The sequence below is a fragment of the Aulonocara sp. 'chitande type north' Nkhata Bay genome, linkage group LG16 (genome assembly GCF_057382095.1).
Source record: "Aulonocara sp. 'chitande type north' Nkhata Bay isolate Kocher_YH1m ecotype deep benthic linkage group LG16, A_spYH_male_GT1.1, whole genome shotgun sequence".
NCBI classification, from domain to species: domain Eukaryota; kingdom Metazoa; phylum Chordata; class Actinopteri; order Cichliformes; family Cichlidae; genus Aulonocara; species Aulonocara sp. 'chitande type north' Nkhata Bay.
The window spans coordinates 39,838,308-39,854,095 of NC_141359.1; the positions used below are offsets into that span (position 1 = coordinate 39,838,308).

At 42.9% G+C, this 15,788-nt stretch overlaps 1 protein-coding gene across 1 annotated transcript in view; it reads left to right on the forward strand.

Moving 5' to 3' along the window:
- The window catches only part of lrp1bb (low density lipoprotein receptor-related protein 1Bb), a 276,779-nt gene that overhangs the window by 179,915 nt on the left and 81,076 nt on the right, over positions 1-15,788 (forward strand). Inside the window, exons 36-41 of the mRNA XM_086266712.1 lie at positions 9,532-9,666; positions 9,939-10,068; positions 10,850-10,976; positions 11,106-11,257; positions 11,944-12,068; positions 12,277-12,648. Coding sequence (XP_086122838.1) covers positions 9,532-9,666; positions 9,939-10,068; positions 10,850-10,976; positions 11,106-11,257; positions 11,944-12,068; positions 12,277-12,648 — 1,041 coding nt within the window. The remainder of the gene's footprint in view (positions 1-9,531; positions 9,667-9,938; positions 10,069-10,849; positions 10,977-11,105; positions 11,258-11,943; positions 12,069-12,276; positions 12,649-15,788) is intronic.

Genomic DNA, 15,788 nt, shown 5'->3' on the forward strand with positions numbered 1-15,788 from the left:
GGAAACATTTTTGATGCAGTGAACACCACACATGGAATTCTGCTCATTTCCTGCATTTTCATTGAAGTATTCCAACATTTGATAGCTTAGTTATTTTGTTTGTAGGTGAGGTTGGTCAGATAGGATGAATCCAACCCTTTGTCTCATTGTTCACTTTCTAAATCCTTGAATCTCCTCGATATTAGCCCCTCCCACCAAAGATGTAAGCAAGGAAACAAGGAAGCGATAGATGAGGGGTCGAGTTAAGGCATTGTGCAGCAGCAGACGTGCTTTTCTCTCAGCCTTGTTCCAAGCCGTGTCAATTAACACTGGAATTCCCAGCTTCTACCGTTCTACCTTTAAAAGCCGGAGAGCAGTCAAGTCAAGAAGGCTTCTACCTGAGACCCCCGCGGAGTCATCATTTTGCGTTTCTACCTTTAAAAGCCGGAGAGCAGTCAAATGCTGGAAGTGGAAGCTAAATTGGCTAGTCATTCATATGTATATTGGGTCGTTACCTAGGAATTCTGGAGGGAGGGGATTGGGGGAGAAATCAACACACATGAGTCTAGGTCCTTTGTTGCTGACATTTATTGATAAAAACAGTAGTTTCATTTCATGTTATTTCCTTTTTCATTTCAAGCAAGGAAGTGGATGTAGTTAGTAAGTAAGATATTTCAGACATTATTCTGACACAGAGGAGGAGATACTGGAATTATAATTAGTATCTATGCATGCATTTGTGATTTTGTTTGACCTTCCCATTGCTCACAATTTGAATTTGTTCACACTGCAGATGAGTGTCTCAGTCCCCAAACAAGCTCTCTTTTTCGGTGGAGAAGCAGTCTCCTCATCCGCAGTGAGTGTGGAGAAATCAACACACATGAGTCTAGGTCCTTTGTTGCTGACATTTATTGATAAAAACAGTAGTTTCATTTCATGTTATTTCCTTTTTCATTTCAAGCAAGGAAGTGGATGTAGTTAGTAAGTAAGATATTTCAGACATTATTCTGACACAGAGGAGGAGATACTGGAATTATAATTAGTATCTATGCATGCATTTGTGATTTTGTTTGACCTTCCCATTGCTTACAGTACAAAAAACCAACCATTTGTACACATATGTACTAATAATAATAAAAAGTGAGTGCAACACTGCAACCCATCACCCCGTCGTTCAGTGGTCGTTGATCAGTGGTCCATTGTGGCACCATTCAGAGCACTGGTACAATAGTACCAGCAAGATATGGGAAGACATTGCAAATGTACTTGGATTTTAGGTTGCAAGCCACCCAAAACTTGATCCCAAACTTGTCAGGTTTACTTGCAATATACTGCAGGAAACCCGTCACCCCGTCGTTCTGTGGTCCATTGTGGCACCACTGATCAACGACCACTGAACGACGGGGTGACGGGTTGCATTGTTATGTGGTCACACCCCCGTCGTTGATCAGTGGTCCATTGTGGCACCATTCAGAGCACTGGTACAATAGTACCAGCAAGATATGGGAAGACATTGCAAATGTACTTGGATTTTAGGTTGCAAGCCACCCAAAACTTGATCCCAAACTTGTCAGGTTTACTTGCAATATACTGCAGGAAACCCGTCACCCCGTCGTTCTGTGGTCCATTGTGGCACCACTGATCAACGACCACTGAACGACGGGGGTGTGACCCCGCTGATCAGTGTGACCTGACCCCACTGATCAATTGTGATCAAGGGTATATATATGATACAATCTCACTGCACTTAGCCTAACCCTTCATTGCCCTGAAGAATCCTGTGGTGTACGGACCTCCTCTCCAAGGAAAGAAAATGCAGAGAAGACTCACCACCCAGCAGGCGTTGGAAATGATCCTGGCGGAAGTCGACCCTTGTGACTCGGATGGAGAAGACCTAGAAGTTCAGCCGGATTCGGACTCAGAGCTGTCTGATCAGTCTTCCGGTTAGTTTCATTTCATGTTATTTCCTTTTTCATTTCAAGCAAGGAAGTGGATGTAGTTAGTAAGTAAGATATTTCAGACATTATTCTGACACAGAGGAGGAGATACTGGAATTATAATTAGTATCTATGCATGCATTTGTGATTTTGTTTGACCTTCCCATTGCTCACAATTTGAATTTGTTCACACTGCAGATGAGGAGACTGCTTCTCCACCGAAAAAGAGAGCTTGTTTGGGGACTGAGACAGCGAAAGATGGCACAGTGTGGCGTGAAGAACATGTGGGGACCCGTCTCCCTTTCACCCCTATAGAACCGTACGCTGCAGATGGAGAGCCAACGGCTAAGGCCAGGAGAAGTATCTTGAGTCGCCTTCAGAGCTTCCTGTGTTTCATCACTCTTGACATGCTTCGTAGCATTCAAGAATGGACTATTCAACATGCACAGCAAACGGAGCATGTTTGTTGGTTCATGGACCTCCCTGAACTAATGGCATTTATTGCTATTGTCATCTTGCGGGGGGTTTACAGGGTTCCATCTGTAAATGACTGCTGGTCAGCAAACCTGGGAAACCCACAGATAATTGGAACTATGGCACGAAACCGCTTCCAAGACATCATGCAACACCTACGCTTTGATGACAAGTCCACCCGCTGTGATCGAGCAAAGACTGATAAGTTCGCAGCAATTTCCAGTGTGTGGGGATCATTTGTCACCAACTGCATCACGTGCTACAACCCTGGTCTACATATCACCGTTGATGAACAGCTTTTCCCATCAAAAACTCGGTGCAGTTTCCTGCAGTATATTGCCAGTAAACCGGACAAGTTTGGGATCAAGTTTTGGGTGGCTTGCGACCTAAAATCCAAGTACATTTGCAATGTCTTCCCATATCTTGGCAAGGACCCCAATCGTCCCACTGGGGAGAGACTTTCCGAAAATGTAGTTATGAGGCTGATGGAACCATTCCTGGACAAGGGCAGAAATGTTACCACTGACAATTTTTTCACATCGCTTTCACTTGCGCAAAAACTTCTTAGACGGAAAACCACCATCCTCGGCACAGTCAACAAGATTCGCAGGGAAATTCCTCAATCCACTAGACAGACAGATCGCAATGAATTCACCACTCAGGTATGTTGCAGGTCTTTTGTGGTTCTATGTTTATGTGTTTCATTGTGTGTAAAAGGGCTATGGAATTAACAATTTATCTTATTTCTTAGGTGTTTTCAACCTCTGCTGCCACGCTGACGGCGTATGCGGCCAAACGGAAGAAGACAGTATATATTCTTAGCAGCATGCACAGCGTGGTTCAGACCGAAAACACTACCAAAAGGAAGCCAAACACTGTCACCCTTTACAACAAGACAAAGTGTGGCGTGGATGTGATGGACCAGATGGTTCGGGAGTACACTGTCCGCAAAGGAACACGGCGCTGGCCAGTTGCCGTGTTTTATAACATGATTGACATGGCAGCACTGAATGCACATGTGCTGTATCAAGAATGCACCGGGACGAAGGAAAGACGGGTGGACTTCCTGGTAGCCCTTGCAACCGAATTGGCTCACTCTCATGTAGCTGCGAAGAAGGAAAGAAAAGAACAGTTGCTTCGGACACAACCCTCCACACCGAGCCCTGGAAAAAGGGCCACGTGTCAGGTCAAACACAGATGCAAAAAAAATCAGGCCACTGTGCGATGTGTTCACTGCTACAGGTACACATGTGGTAAATGCAGGCGACAGATACCGTGGCAGTGCCAGGATTGTGAGTGATTGCTGAAAATGTTGTAATGTACTCACTCAATTTTTGTTATTATTTGTAAACATGTGTACAAACGGTTGGTTTTTTTTCTATTTTCATCAATAAATGTCAGCAACAAAGGACCTACATGTGTGTTGAGTTCTCCCTAAGATGGCATACTGAAACACTCCAAGTGTTTGCAAGTAAACCTGACAAGTTTGGGATCAAGTTTTGGGTGGCTTGCAACCTAAAATCCAAGTACATTTGCAATGTCTTCCCATATCTTGCTGGTACTATTGTACCAGTGCTCTGAATGGTGCCACAATGGACCACTGATCAACGACCACTGAACGACGGGGTGACGGGTTGCAGTGTTGCACTCACTTTTTATTATTATTAGTACATATGTGTACAAATGGTTGGTTTTTTGTACTGTAAGCAATGGGAAGGTCAAACAAAATCACAAATGCATGCATAGATACTAATTATAATTCCAGTATCTCCTCCTCTGTGTCAGAATAATGTCTGAAATATCTTACTTACTAACTACATCCACTTCCTTGCTTGAAATGAAAAAGGAAATAACATGAAATGAAACTACTGTTTTTATCAATAAATGTCAGCAACAAAGGACCTAGACTCATGTGTGTTGATTTCTCCACACTCACTGCGGATGAGGAGACTGCTTCTCCACCGAAAAAGAGAGCTTGTTTGGGGACTGAGACACTCATCTGCAGTGTGAACAAATTCAAATTGTGAGCAATGGGAAGGTCAAACAAAATCACAAATGCATGCATAGATACTAATTATAATTCCAGTATCTCCTCCTCTGTGTCAGAATAATGTCTGAAATATCTTACTTACTAACTACATCCACTTCCTTGCTTGAAATGAAAAAGGAAATAACATGAAATGAAACTACTGTTTTTATCAATAAATGTCAGCAACAAAGGACCTAGACTCATGTGTGTTGATTTCTCCCCCAATCCCCTCCCTCCAGAATTCCTAGGTAACGACCCAATATACATATGAATGACTAGCCAATTTAGCTTCCACTTCCAGCATTTGACTGCTCTCCGGCTTTTAAAGGTAGAAACGCAAAATGATGACTCCGCGGGGGTCTAAGGTACTACCCCGAAATGACTGCTCTCCGGGGGTGTAAGTGTTAAATGTGATGTGAGTCTTGGTTTGTTACAGCCTGCTGCTCTGTTTGATGATCTTAGATGTCATACTCACATCACAAATGGTGGAGGGAAGGTGTTATCATAAAAAATGAAACAACTTATAAATACAAAGGAACACTTGATTCATTTCTTTAGTCCTGCTCCTGACATGATTGATATATTTCATCCGTCACGCGTAAAAACACTTCCACACCTGTGCATCCTCAGCTTCTCTCTCCATCGTCTCTCCCAGATAGACCGGAATTGGGACATTTTTCAAAATGTGTAAGATTGATTTCTGGGTGTCGTGGAGGAGGACAGATGACAGGGGAGGTGACGGGGAGGGAGAAAATAGAGCAATGGGAAACCCTTATTGACTTTTGGCAGTCTTTTCACTCTTAGTCTGATTCCACCACCACCTCCATTAAAGCCAAACTATCAAAAATCACAAAATTCGACTGTTCTTTGTAAACGAGCAGAGGACCACGTTCACTAATTAACTTTGCACGTCTTCAGGAGCCTGGGTAATATCCTCACAGGCTGCGATGTTGTACCTTTGCTCGAGTTTTTTAACCAGCTCCTTAACGCTCTGGTTTTCCATCATGTAAATGCAGCCATGCAGCGTTTCCTGGGATGTGGAGCTTGCATGCTCGTGGAGTCATCTGTTTACATCTAGGTCGCTCGTCACCAGCTGTTAGCTCCTTAGCAGCCTGGTTGTATTTGACGCTGTGTTTTTGCCTCGAGTGGTGAATCGTGTTTGTTGTTTGTACCTTCAGTGAGAACCGTTTTCTTTCTTCTATAAATGTTTACTTTAATGTTGGAGGCTGTTAAAATAACTCAATCTTTAGCTTCTAAATCATTATTCCAGCTGACACATCCCAGACAGCATCCTTATTGCGTGCTGGCAAAGATAAACTCATTCACTGCTAGAGCAAAGATATCATTATATGATGTAAATCATGAATCATGTGAAAATGGTGCAAACGAATTGTTTACAAATATTCAGAATTCCCAAAACATCAAACCTGGTGAAGAAACTGAAGTAAGTGATGCCATTAGATTTAAAGTCTTAAAGGGTTCATTAAATCCATTTATTTCTTATTAAGAAAAACTTCTAAGAAGCTTGAAAAGACGGTGACTGGACTCGTAAAAGTTTAACTTAGAGAACCTTCTTTTTGAACTCCATAGACAGTGTTTCACAGCCTTTTGGATCCACAGCACATATTTCACATTAGAAAAATCACATGGCACACCACCAAACAAAAATGTGACAAAAAGCATATTGATCATTTTCCCCAGCGCACCAGACATAGCAGACATGGCTCGGTTTGTCCCCACTATAGATTTTTTGCTTTCTTCTGACCACTACTCACGCTGGGCCTTCACCTGGGTCAGAGTTTTCACCAGGACCAGGTCGGACTGACTACTTTTTCTTTTCAGATATTTATCTAGTAGGGGTGCAACGATACTCGTATCGATATTGAACCGTTCGATACAGTGCTTTCGGTTCGGTACGCATATGTATGGAACAATACAACATTTTTAATCTATTTTATCAACTTTCCTTCTGACCATCCTGTCTGTGTTGAGCGCTCAGTGGATCTGCGCTCGACTACTCCGCCCAGGCTGCACTGTCGAGCACAGATTCACTGAGCACAGCGCAAGCTAGCCAGACAGAAGCTAAGCTCGTTGCAACATGGCAAACTGAACCTCCCCCACCCTCATTCAGATCTGGTCTTTGGAACTATTTTGGTCTTCATGTGACGTATGACCCTGAAGGTAAGCGCGTCATGGACAAAAGTAAAACAGTATGTTGGATGTGCCACGCAATGCTCAATTACATGGTGGGAGCTAGTGTGTTAGCGCAATTAGCTCGTTAACGTGTTGGCCGTCTAGCCCCAGGCACGGGGCGATCCGCGGCAGCTCGTTAACGGAGATTTGCCGTGTTGTGGCGTTAACGTCATTTCAGATTAACGCTGACAGCACTAGTGGGAACACAACGAATATGACTGCACATTTACTCCGACATCATCCTAGTGCAAAGACAAGTGGAAGCAGACAAAAACAACAAGCAGCATGCTACAAACTTTACCCGAGTCATTTAGACAGCCGTTAGCACAGGATTCTCCTTATGGGGACCTGATATGTTTAATATGCTGCTGAGAATATAGCCCAGAAGAAGCGTATAGTAGAGCTTTTATTTTGAAAGAGCCATTTCTCTGTAATAAACTCTCTTTTCCAAAGATGAGTGATTCCTCCATCAGATAGATTTATTTATTTATTACTTTGTTGTTTCAGCAACAATAAATTTTAAAAACTGTACTTTTGAGTTAAAATATATATTTATAATTTTAATAAATGACAAATTAAAAAAGCATGAACATTTTTTTTTGTATCGAAAAAAATATCGAACCGTGACACCAAAGTACCGAACCGTGAATTTTGTGTATCGTTGCACCCCTAATATCTATAGGGGCTATTAGCTAGGGCTGGGTATCGTCACTGATTTCTAGAATCGATTCAATTCCGATTCACAAGGTCCCGAATCGATTCGATCCACGATTCGATTTAAATCTGGGAAATTTTGACAGTCAGAGATATAATTCAGATCAGGACATTTACATATTTTTGTATCTATAAAAAGGAAGCTGACACTCTCAAGACTTTATCACAGGTGTGAGCATCACAGCAGATGCCTTTGTGTCAAAGTAGCTGAAGATAAAACACAGAAAAACATGAAGGTGATTTTCCTGGCCTGGGATTTTATAAAAATATTCTGCAGTACATCAAAAACGAAAGAAAACCATTAATTAATCAACATTACCTCTGACGTTACAGCGGTTTTATTAGAGACATGGCTAAGCATTTTGCATTTTGAATAATTTTAAAAAGTTTCAATTTGTTCAGTATTGAACAGCAGAAATGAGGTTTTCTTTTCGGAAGAATGTAAAAGGGGAAAAAACAGCGGCCGACAGCGCTGTAAGCAACAGTAGACTTGTGTAACAAGCAAGCGAATAATGAAGAAAGCAAAACTGTTCGAGAGAGAGAGGGGGGGAGAGGGGGAGGGAGAGAGGGAGAGAGAGAGAGAGCTGCGCATCGCAATGGAAGCAAAACAGTAAAAGAGTGAATTCATGACGATGTTTATGTGAAGCATAGTTTGGATCTTCTTTTGCTGCTGGTTCGGTCAATATTGTTTGGAGAGAGATCAAACTAACAGCTTTAGAATCAGCGCATAAAGGGCGTGAACACAAAGCGCCGACCCGGATCAGCGAGCTGTCGGCTTTCAGCCCTGACTGTGAGAAAGGCGACATCTAACTGATTCTGATCCGCGGGTCGCGCTGTGTGTTTAAGTCTATGTGCAGAATCCCTGTACCTGCTCTCATTTACTGTTTGGTGGTTGTTGAAATTTTGTGAGATGTCACCAGAGATTCTGGCATTTCGGACAAAATAAATTTATATTAAAAAATCGATTCAGGATTTTAATGAATCGATTTTACGTTATCCAAGCCAGAATCGATTTTAATCGATGAATCGATTATAAAAACCCACCCCTACTATTAGCTATTATGGGCGGTGTTGTCTTCTTCGTCTTCTGTTTACTGGCAGTTGGCAACCCATTTAATTAGAGCAGGTAGTTGTACTGCCCTCTAGTGGTAGAAAAATAATTGTTCTGCCCGTTATTCACGCTGATCGCTTAGAGTACTAATGAGTTGGAACCAGATAATCTCCCACAGCACACCTGATCATTTCTCACAGCACACCTGTGTTTGGGAAACTCTGCCTCAGACGGCTATGACCTGGACGACTGCAAACCTTCGCAGACTTAAGAAAAAGTCTGAGTGCGGGGAAAAAGCCAAGTCAGGTCCCTCATTATACAGTAGTTACAAGTCAGTGACTCATCCCTCGACTATCTTGAAAACCTAAAACCTCGTTCTGAATCCGAGAGACCTCAGGGGTCGTTGGAAATCTTGAAGTGTGACCACGGCTTTTGGAAAAGAGGAAATAGCCTGAATATAAAATGAGATATTACTAAAGGACAGAACAAGATTGATGATGGTCCTCACCTTTATTATTTTGGACAGGTGAACACACAAATGTATTACTAAGCCCATCCAAGAACAGCAGTTGATAGCTCGCACATAACATTTACATGTCATTATAGAGAATGGAGGTTGCTGGAGCAGAACAGATGAAATCCCTGCAGCTGTGTTATGTCATATATCATCTCTGTGTTAACAGAGTGTAAAGGCGGTGGGAATACGAACGTGCAATTAAACATATAACGCCAGCTACCCTCTTAACAACCTGTGCAGCCTAACTGACAATCATGCAGAAAGATCCACTTGAAGACAAGGGTATAAAAAAGGCAAACCACGCTATTTTATTAGCTTATTTAACAGCGCCGTAAAATGATAACGGGCCCGTTACAGTTTTACCAACACCGTGTTTTGCATGGAGCCGTATTCTGCCCTGTAAAATTTTCCCAACATTTGCCTTTTCCATCCAGCAGCTGCATGTCAACAAGGACCTGTGCCTGAGTTGTTAGCGCTTCTGCTATCATGCTTTATTGTGCCACACAAAATCTGGTGAAATGGGCCATGATACAGTAAAATGTGCTTTCATGAGCTGCTTAGTTTGAGGGCACGGATACTGTTGTGGCAGCCGCTTTCATCACGTCTCCTATTATTAACCGTAGGGTGCATTTTGCAGGGAATGATACTGTGTACTGGACAGACATGGGACTGAACAGAATATCCCGAGCCAAACGTGACCAGACCTGGAGGGAGGACGTCATTACCACCGGCATCAGCCGTGTGGAAGGCATTGCTGTTGACTGGATCGCTGGTTAGTACCGTCACTGCTGGAGCCCTGGAGTCATTTCCACAGGCTGTCAAGTTTGTATCGATTGTTGAAAATTCACACTTTAGGTGCCACGCCTCTAGTTATAGCACCGAGTCGATGTCATTGTTGCGATCTGAATTGCCAAAAGCCATTAGGCTTTGGTGACAAAGTGCAGGCAAAGAATTAGATTTAATGAACTGTGTCTTTAACTTCTGTGTCCTGGAGGATGAATTCTACTTTAATTACATGTATGAATATTGCTTCTTTCCAAACAGGCAACCTGTACTGGACAGACCACGGTTTCAATCTAATTGAAATCTCTCGCCTGAATGGTGCATATCGCTCAGTGGTCATATCAGAAGGACTCGATCAGCCCAGAGCCATCGCTGTACATCCACAGAAGGGGTAGGAAATGACTCTGTGCGTGTGTTTGTTTAGCCTACAATCAGTGCCGTCTCTATACTTTTAGAAACCACTTACTGTAAACAGCAGATATATTAAATACATTTGCTGCTAAAACTAGAAACCAAAGCAGGTCTTATTAAGCCAATTCTGGCTCATCGCATATTCGCTCAGTGGCCACTTTATCCAGTCAGCCTATTATGTGATACCACCATAGCTCACAGAACCCGTTAATATCAAATTCACAGAGCGAAAAAAATGGCTGACTTAGACTCTGGTGTGGCTGCTGTGTGCCAGACAGGCTTGTTTGGATCCGTCTAAAGCTTCCGATGTCCAAGGATGTTCACTTACAGCAGCACAGTAAAGCAGTCAGAGTCTCCAGTAAGCAGCACTTACTGACACGACGTTGCCAAGTGTGCTGACTTCTGCTGAGCCATGCAGATGGCAGGCTGTACCCGTCCTGCCTGCTGCCAGCATCCAGTGTGGCTCACGTTCATCCTCATAATACTGATCGCTCATTATTTTAATTATACAACCTATTTCAGAGATACTTGTCCACAATTTACCTCTTTTAAGAGAGTGGTGGAGAGTAAAGTGACATTTAGGGCAGCTTGCTTTGTCGAGCAGGAGGATAATTATATGAATACATAAGAACATGCATATGTATCCAAATGTGCTCTAAGCATTAATATGCAGCATCCTACAAAGCAAATGTTACCTAAACAAAGATAAAAATGTTTTCAAAATCTACAGTTCAAATAATAAATGAGGTGTATCTGGGCAGATATCTGTTCTGGACCGAGTGGGGTCAGAACCCCTGCATCGGCCGTTCCCGCCTGGATGGATCAGACCAGGTTACCCTGGTCAGCTCGGGCATCATGTGGCCCAATGGAATTTCCATAGACTATGAGGTACAGTCGCACACAGATAATACATCATGTAGAGTACCTGTCTCCTTGCTCACCTTACAGTCTTGTGCCTAACATTTAACCATACAAAGCGCTGCAGTTTGTGTTATGCATTTTAAAATTACCTTCCAGGAAAATACATTATATTGGTGCGACGCACGCACGGATAAGATCGAGAGGATCAACCTTGAGACCGGTGAGAGCCGGGAGATTGTACTGTCAATGGCCAACGTAGACCTGTTCTCCGTGGCCGTGTTTGGGCCTTACATCTACTGGTCTGACAGGTAATTTGTTATTTTCTCAAATGAAAACTCTTGCATTTGCCTGCAAAGCCTTTATAGTAACCTGGCAGCGCCCTTCCCCTCCTTTCAAGGCTTCCAAGGAGAAATATTACACAGCAGGCGCAATCCTGTTTTTTTTAATACTCCAGACAAGTATTAGTGTTTGTTTTAGGGTTTGACAAAGGTCTGAAATTAAAAACAAAATCAATCAAAATGTATTTCTATAGCACATTTAAAAAGACATCAAAGTGCTTCACACGAGTGCTGCAGGCGAATTCCAACAATAGACAAAGAAAAGAAGATACAGTAATGGTTACAGTAACAACTACAGTTATGTAACACAAATGCAGACCAGGTGGAAGTCCAAACTAATTAGCTTCAAAGGCTACATTGAACAGGTGAGTTTTAAAGAGTGATTTAAACGATTCATTGGATTCTGACATGCGGATATCAAGTGGAAGATTATTCCAGTTTGGGTGCGTCTGTGATGATGACAGCGAAATAAAACTGAATTTAGATGTAGATTCTGATTTTTATTGACAACATGTCCTCAGTGCTGAGTTTTGTTTTAGTGTTTTCAGCTGAAAGGATGTCCTGCAGCATGTCTGTGTAACTTCCCCATCCTTCACCCCGCCACGCTCACACAGAGAACCTTATTATTGTTCTTCTCCGACTCTCCTGACTTTCAGGGCCCACTCGAACGGTTCAATCCGACGAGGCTTGAAGACGGATCCAAGTGAGGCTGAGACCATGAGGAGCGGTCTAGGGGTTAATTTGAAAGATGTGACGGTCTTCACCAGAGGCAGAGAAAAAGGTGCGTTTTCAAACATTATAGCCGCACAGTTTCACTTCCTGTCTCGTATTATGCTCGCAGATTTTTATGCAATCGAATTGCAAATTTGTGGCTCCCAGACCGTAGATTGGATTTTCATCTGACTTGTATAGGCGGGCCAATTTAAACGTGATTGCTCACAGCAGAAACGGCTGCCAGTGACTAATCAAACACATGTTGTGCTTTGAAGGCACCAACCCCTGTGCCAGAAGTAACGGAGGCTGCCAGCAGCTGTGCTTCCACCTGGGCAGCGGTCGCCGGACCTGCTCCTGTGCACACGGGCGCTTGGCAGAGGATGGCTTTGCCTGTGAGCGCTATGAAGGTTATCTACTCTACTCTGAAAGGACTATCCTGAAAAGCATCCACCTTTCTGATGAAAATGACCTCAACTCACCCGTGCAGCCTTTTGAAAATCCCGCTTTTTTCAAGAATGTCATAACGCTGGCCTTTGACTACAGTCAGGAGACAGCTGGAGCCAACCGCATCTTTTTTAGCGATGTCCATTTTGCAAATATCCAGATGATTAAGGACGACTGGACAGGAAGATCCATCATCGCAGAAAGTAAGTGGATTCCATATTGACAGCGTTTCTGTTATTTTAAGTCCTCTGTGGGAAGCTGCAGGTCCACCACAGACGTTGAAGAGTGTGGTTTTCTGCAGTGTGGGTTAGCCGTATTTGTCACACCGTGTCTTTGCTTGGTGTGTTTTCAGTCGGCAGTTTCATGTGCCTGACATCTGGAAGCTTGCACTTTATGCACAGAGCTGCATGTTTGTACGCTCTCTAATTTATCCGTCCTCACCTGTACCTGTTTTGGCTGTCTGCTGGGTTGCAAGCCATAAAAATGTAGTTTGACTGTAAAGTGGCACCGTGGCCGACGCTGCTCCGATGATCCGTCTGCTTGGAGGAAATAGTGCATCTTTCTCCTGTAGTTAGGAAGCAGGGTTGTTAAGAAATCAGTGTAGCACTGATGTACGTCAAGAGGGGCATTTCTTCTTCAATCGGTTTTTTTACTCTTTTACTCCTTTGAGAAGACCAAACCAGCCTGGTTTAACCCTTTAAGACCTACCATAGAACCAAGTCCGCCAGAGCTTACTTTATATTTTTACATGCTGTGGAGCCATTTTTTGGAGCATTTCAAGTTGCTATACATCAATACATCCATTATAGCCCAGATTTTAATAATATGTATTCATTAAGTGCATAGTAATTACATAAATTGCAAAAAAGTGCAATAAACTACAAAAAAATTGAAAATCGTTTTTGATTTTTTGACATATATTTGTAGTTAGAGAAATTTAAGAGGCTTATCCCTCAAAACTGTAAATACAAAAAAGTTGCACAAAATAGTTTCCCACCACAGGAAAATTATTTTGAGTGTCTTCATAGTTTTATTTTTGAAATACACCAATTTTTATACACTGCAGGAAAAACGAAAATAAATATTATACTGCAAATTTGCAAAAAAGCAGCATGTGCATCAAAATAAACTATTTCCAACAGTGCAATATGAGTCCTAAGCATCCCAGAAACGACACAGAAAGTCATAAAGTCAAAGATAACTTTTAAAAAGAGCAGTATAGGCCCTGAGGCCCTGATCGCAAAAAAGACTACATTTCCGCGAAAATGACGTCACTTCCGGTTTCGGGCAGGTAATGGCGGAAATGCAAAAGTTTGCGCTGACGTCTATTCCAACGTAGGAAGTGTTTTGAACAGCTGATCAGATCGGTAAAGCGTGTTTCTGGAATATTATGTTTTTGTTCCTGCAAGCGCTTTTTATGCAGTTTTTGCAAAGCTTTATGTGGAAGGAAACCGTGACCAAGGACAAGCTGATGGCATAAGATGTAAGTACAACTCCTCCGGTTTCATATGCAAAAAAATTTTTTGCGCTAGCTTACGTGGTTGCAGTGCTACTGGGATTTAAAAATAGTTACGCATAACAGAGCGTTCCCGCTCCGATCGGCTGTAAAGGGTTAAATGAACTATGTTCCAAGCTTTCTGCACACTGACTGAACATGGATCGATCTGGAGTCTGACTGGAGTCAGATGAGCAGCAGAAAGTCTCCGTTCTGCACAGCTCGCGTCCTCTGGCATTCAGTGGCGTTTAGTATTTAGTATTTATTTATTTATTGTCATTGTCAAGAACAATGAAATTGCGTTTGGGGCTTCCATACAACCCAAAAAAAAAGAAGAAAATAATAAATACCCCTTAAAACCCAAGTGTACATATTTAACCCAGTGTGACTCCAATGCAATAAGACAATCCTTAGCAATAATGTTCGTAGAAATTCAGACAAAGACCTGAGAAACATGACAGGGAGCAGAGCTCAGCACCTTCCCACCGCCCCCTCGCGCGGAGAGGCTGGCACAGTGTTACTGAGCCACTCTCACCCACCCCCGACCCATCTTTAGCGCTCCTGCTGAGGGAGCTTTCTGCTTATTTATTTATCTTCTAGAAATGAACAAGCGTTACCAAGAACCATCTGTCAGGATTTGTAAGTGTCCTTCACACCTTCAAACTTGTGAAATGCATAATGAAAGTGGTGATGATAATAATAATGCACGACAATACCACTGGAAACAAGCTCTTTTGATGCAGCCACAGTGCACAGAGAAATACCATCCTGTGGCCCTGCTGGTTCCTAATGAGTTTGTTTGTGTGTTGATTAAAAGCAGCACATCCACCTGCTCCATACTTCTTTTCATGGACCACGTTTAGGCAGCGGTGGATCTACTTCTGCAGTATCTTCTCTTTTATTCTAAAAGTTTCTGCCCGAATCCTGTCATTGAGGAAAGGTGAAGATGTTAATCATCTATATTTCCCTAATTAAACTCTGTGTCCCCCATTAATTAGTCCCTCGCCTGGCCAACAATTTGAGAGAAACTCCAAGCTGCCAGACGGCTTTTATTGCAAGCTATTAATTAGTGGTCGGCTGACTCAGGTAGAGTCTTAAGTATTCTGGAGTTTGCTTTATGGGTTTTTATATACTGGGGTGCAGCCAGATTAACTCATACTGGCCACATGTTTGCCATTCAGACAGTTAGAATTGGCTCTGACAGACAAAAGCGTGACAGGAAAAATCACGAGACAATCGTTTGACAACTGAATTACTTTAATGTTCACTTAATTAATGTTTGTATCTTAGCTGTTCTTGATGGAGCCCATCAGAGGTCTCGTACCTGCACTTCCACTGTTTGGGTTAGAATAATAATAATGGATTGCATTTATATACCACTATTTATTCACTCTCACACACGGGTGGAGGCAGCTACAGTTGTAGCCACAGCTGCCCTGGGGCAGACTGACAGAGGCGAGGCTGCCATATCGCGCCATCGGCCCCTCTGGCCAACACCAGTAGGCGGCAGGTGAGGTGTCTTGCCCAAGGACACAACGACCGAGACTGTCCGAGCTGGGGCTCGAACTGGCAACCTTCCGATTACAAGACGAACTCCCAACTCGGTCGCTCCTAATGCTCCTGTCACCATTGGTCCCACGTTGGACTTTGCACATCTGCTCCAGCTGTTCCTTCAGCCCCTGGTACTCCTTTATTTTCTCTCTGATGTTGCTGGGATTTGCACGTCTATATTAACTACAGTCTTCTGCTCCTTGTCAGCTGCCACTATGCCTGGTTGGCTGACAATGAGCTGCTTATCTGTCTGAAACTTGAAGCCCCCCCGGGACTTTGGACTGTTGTTCTCGACCA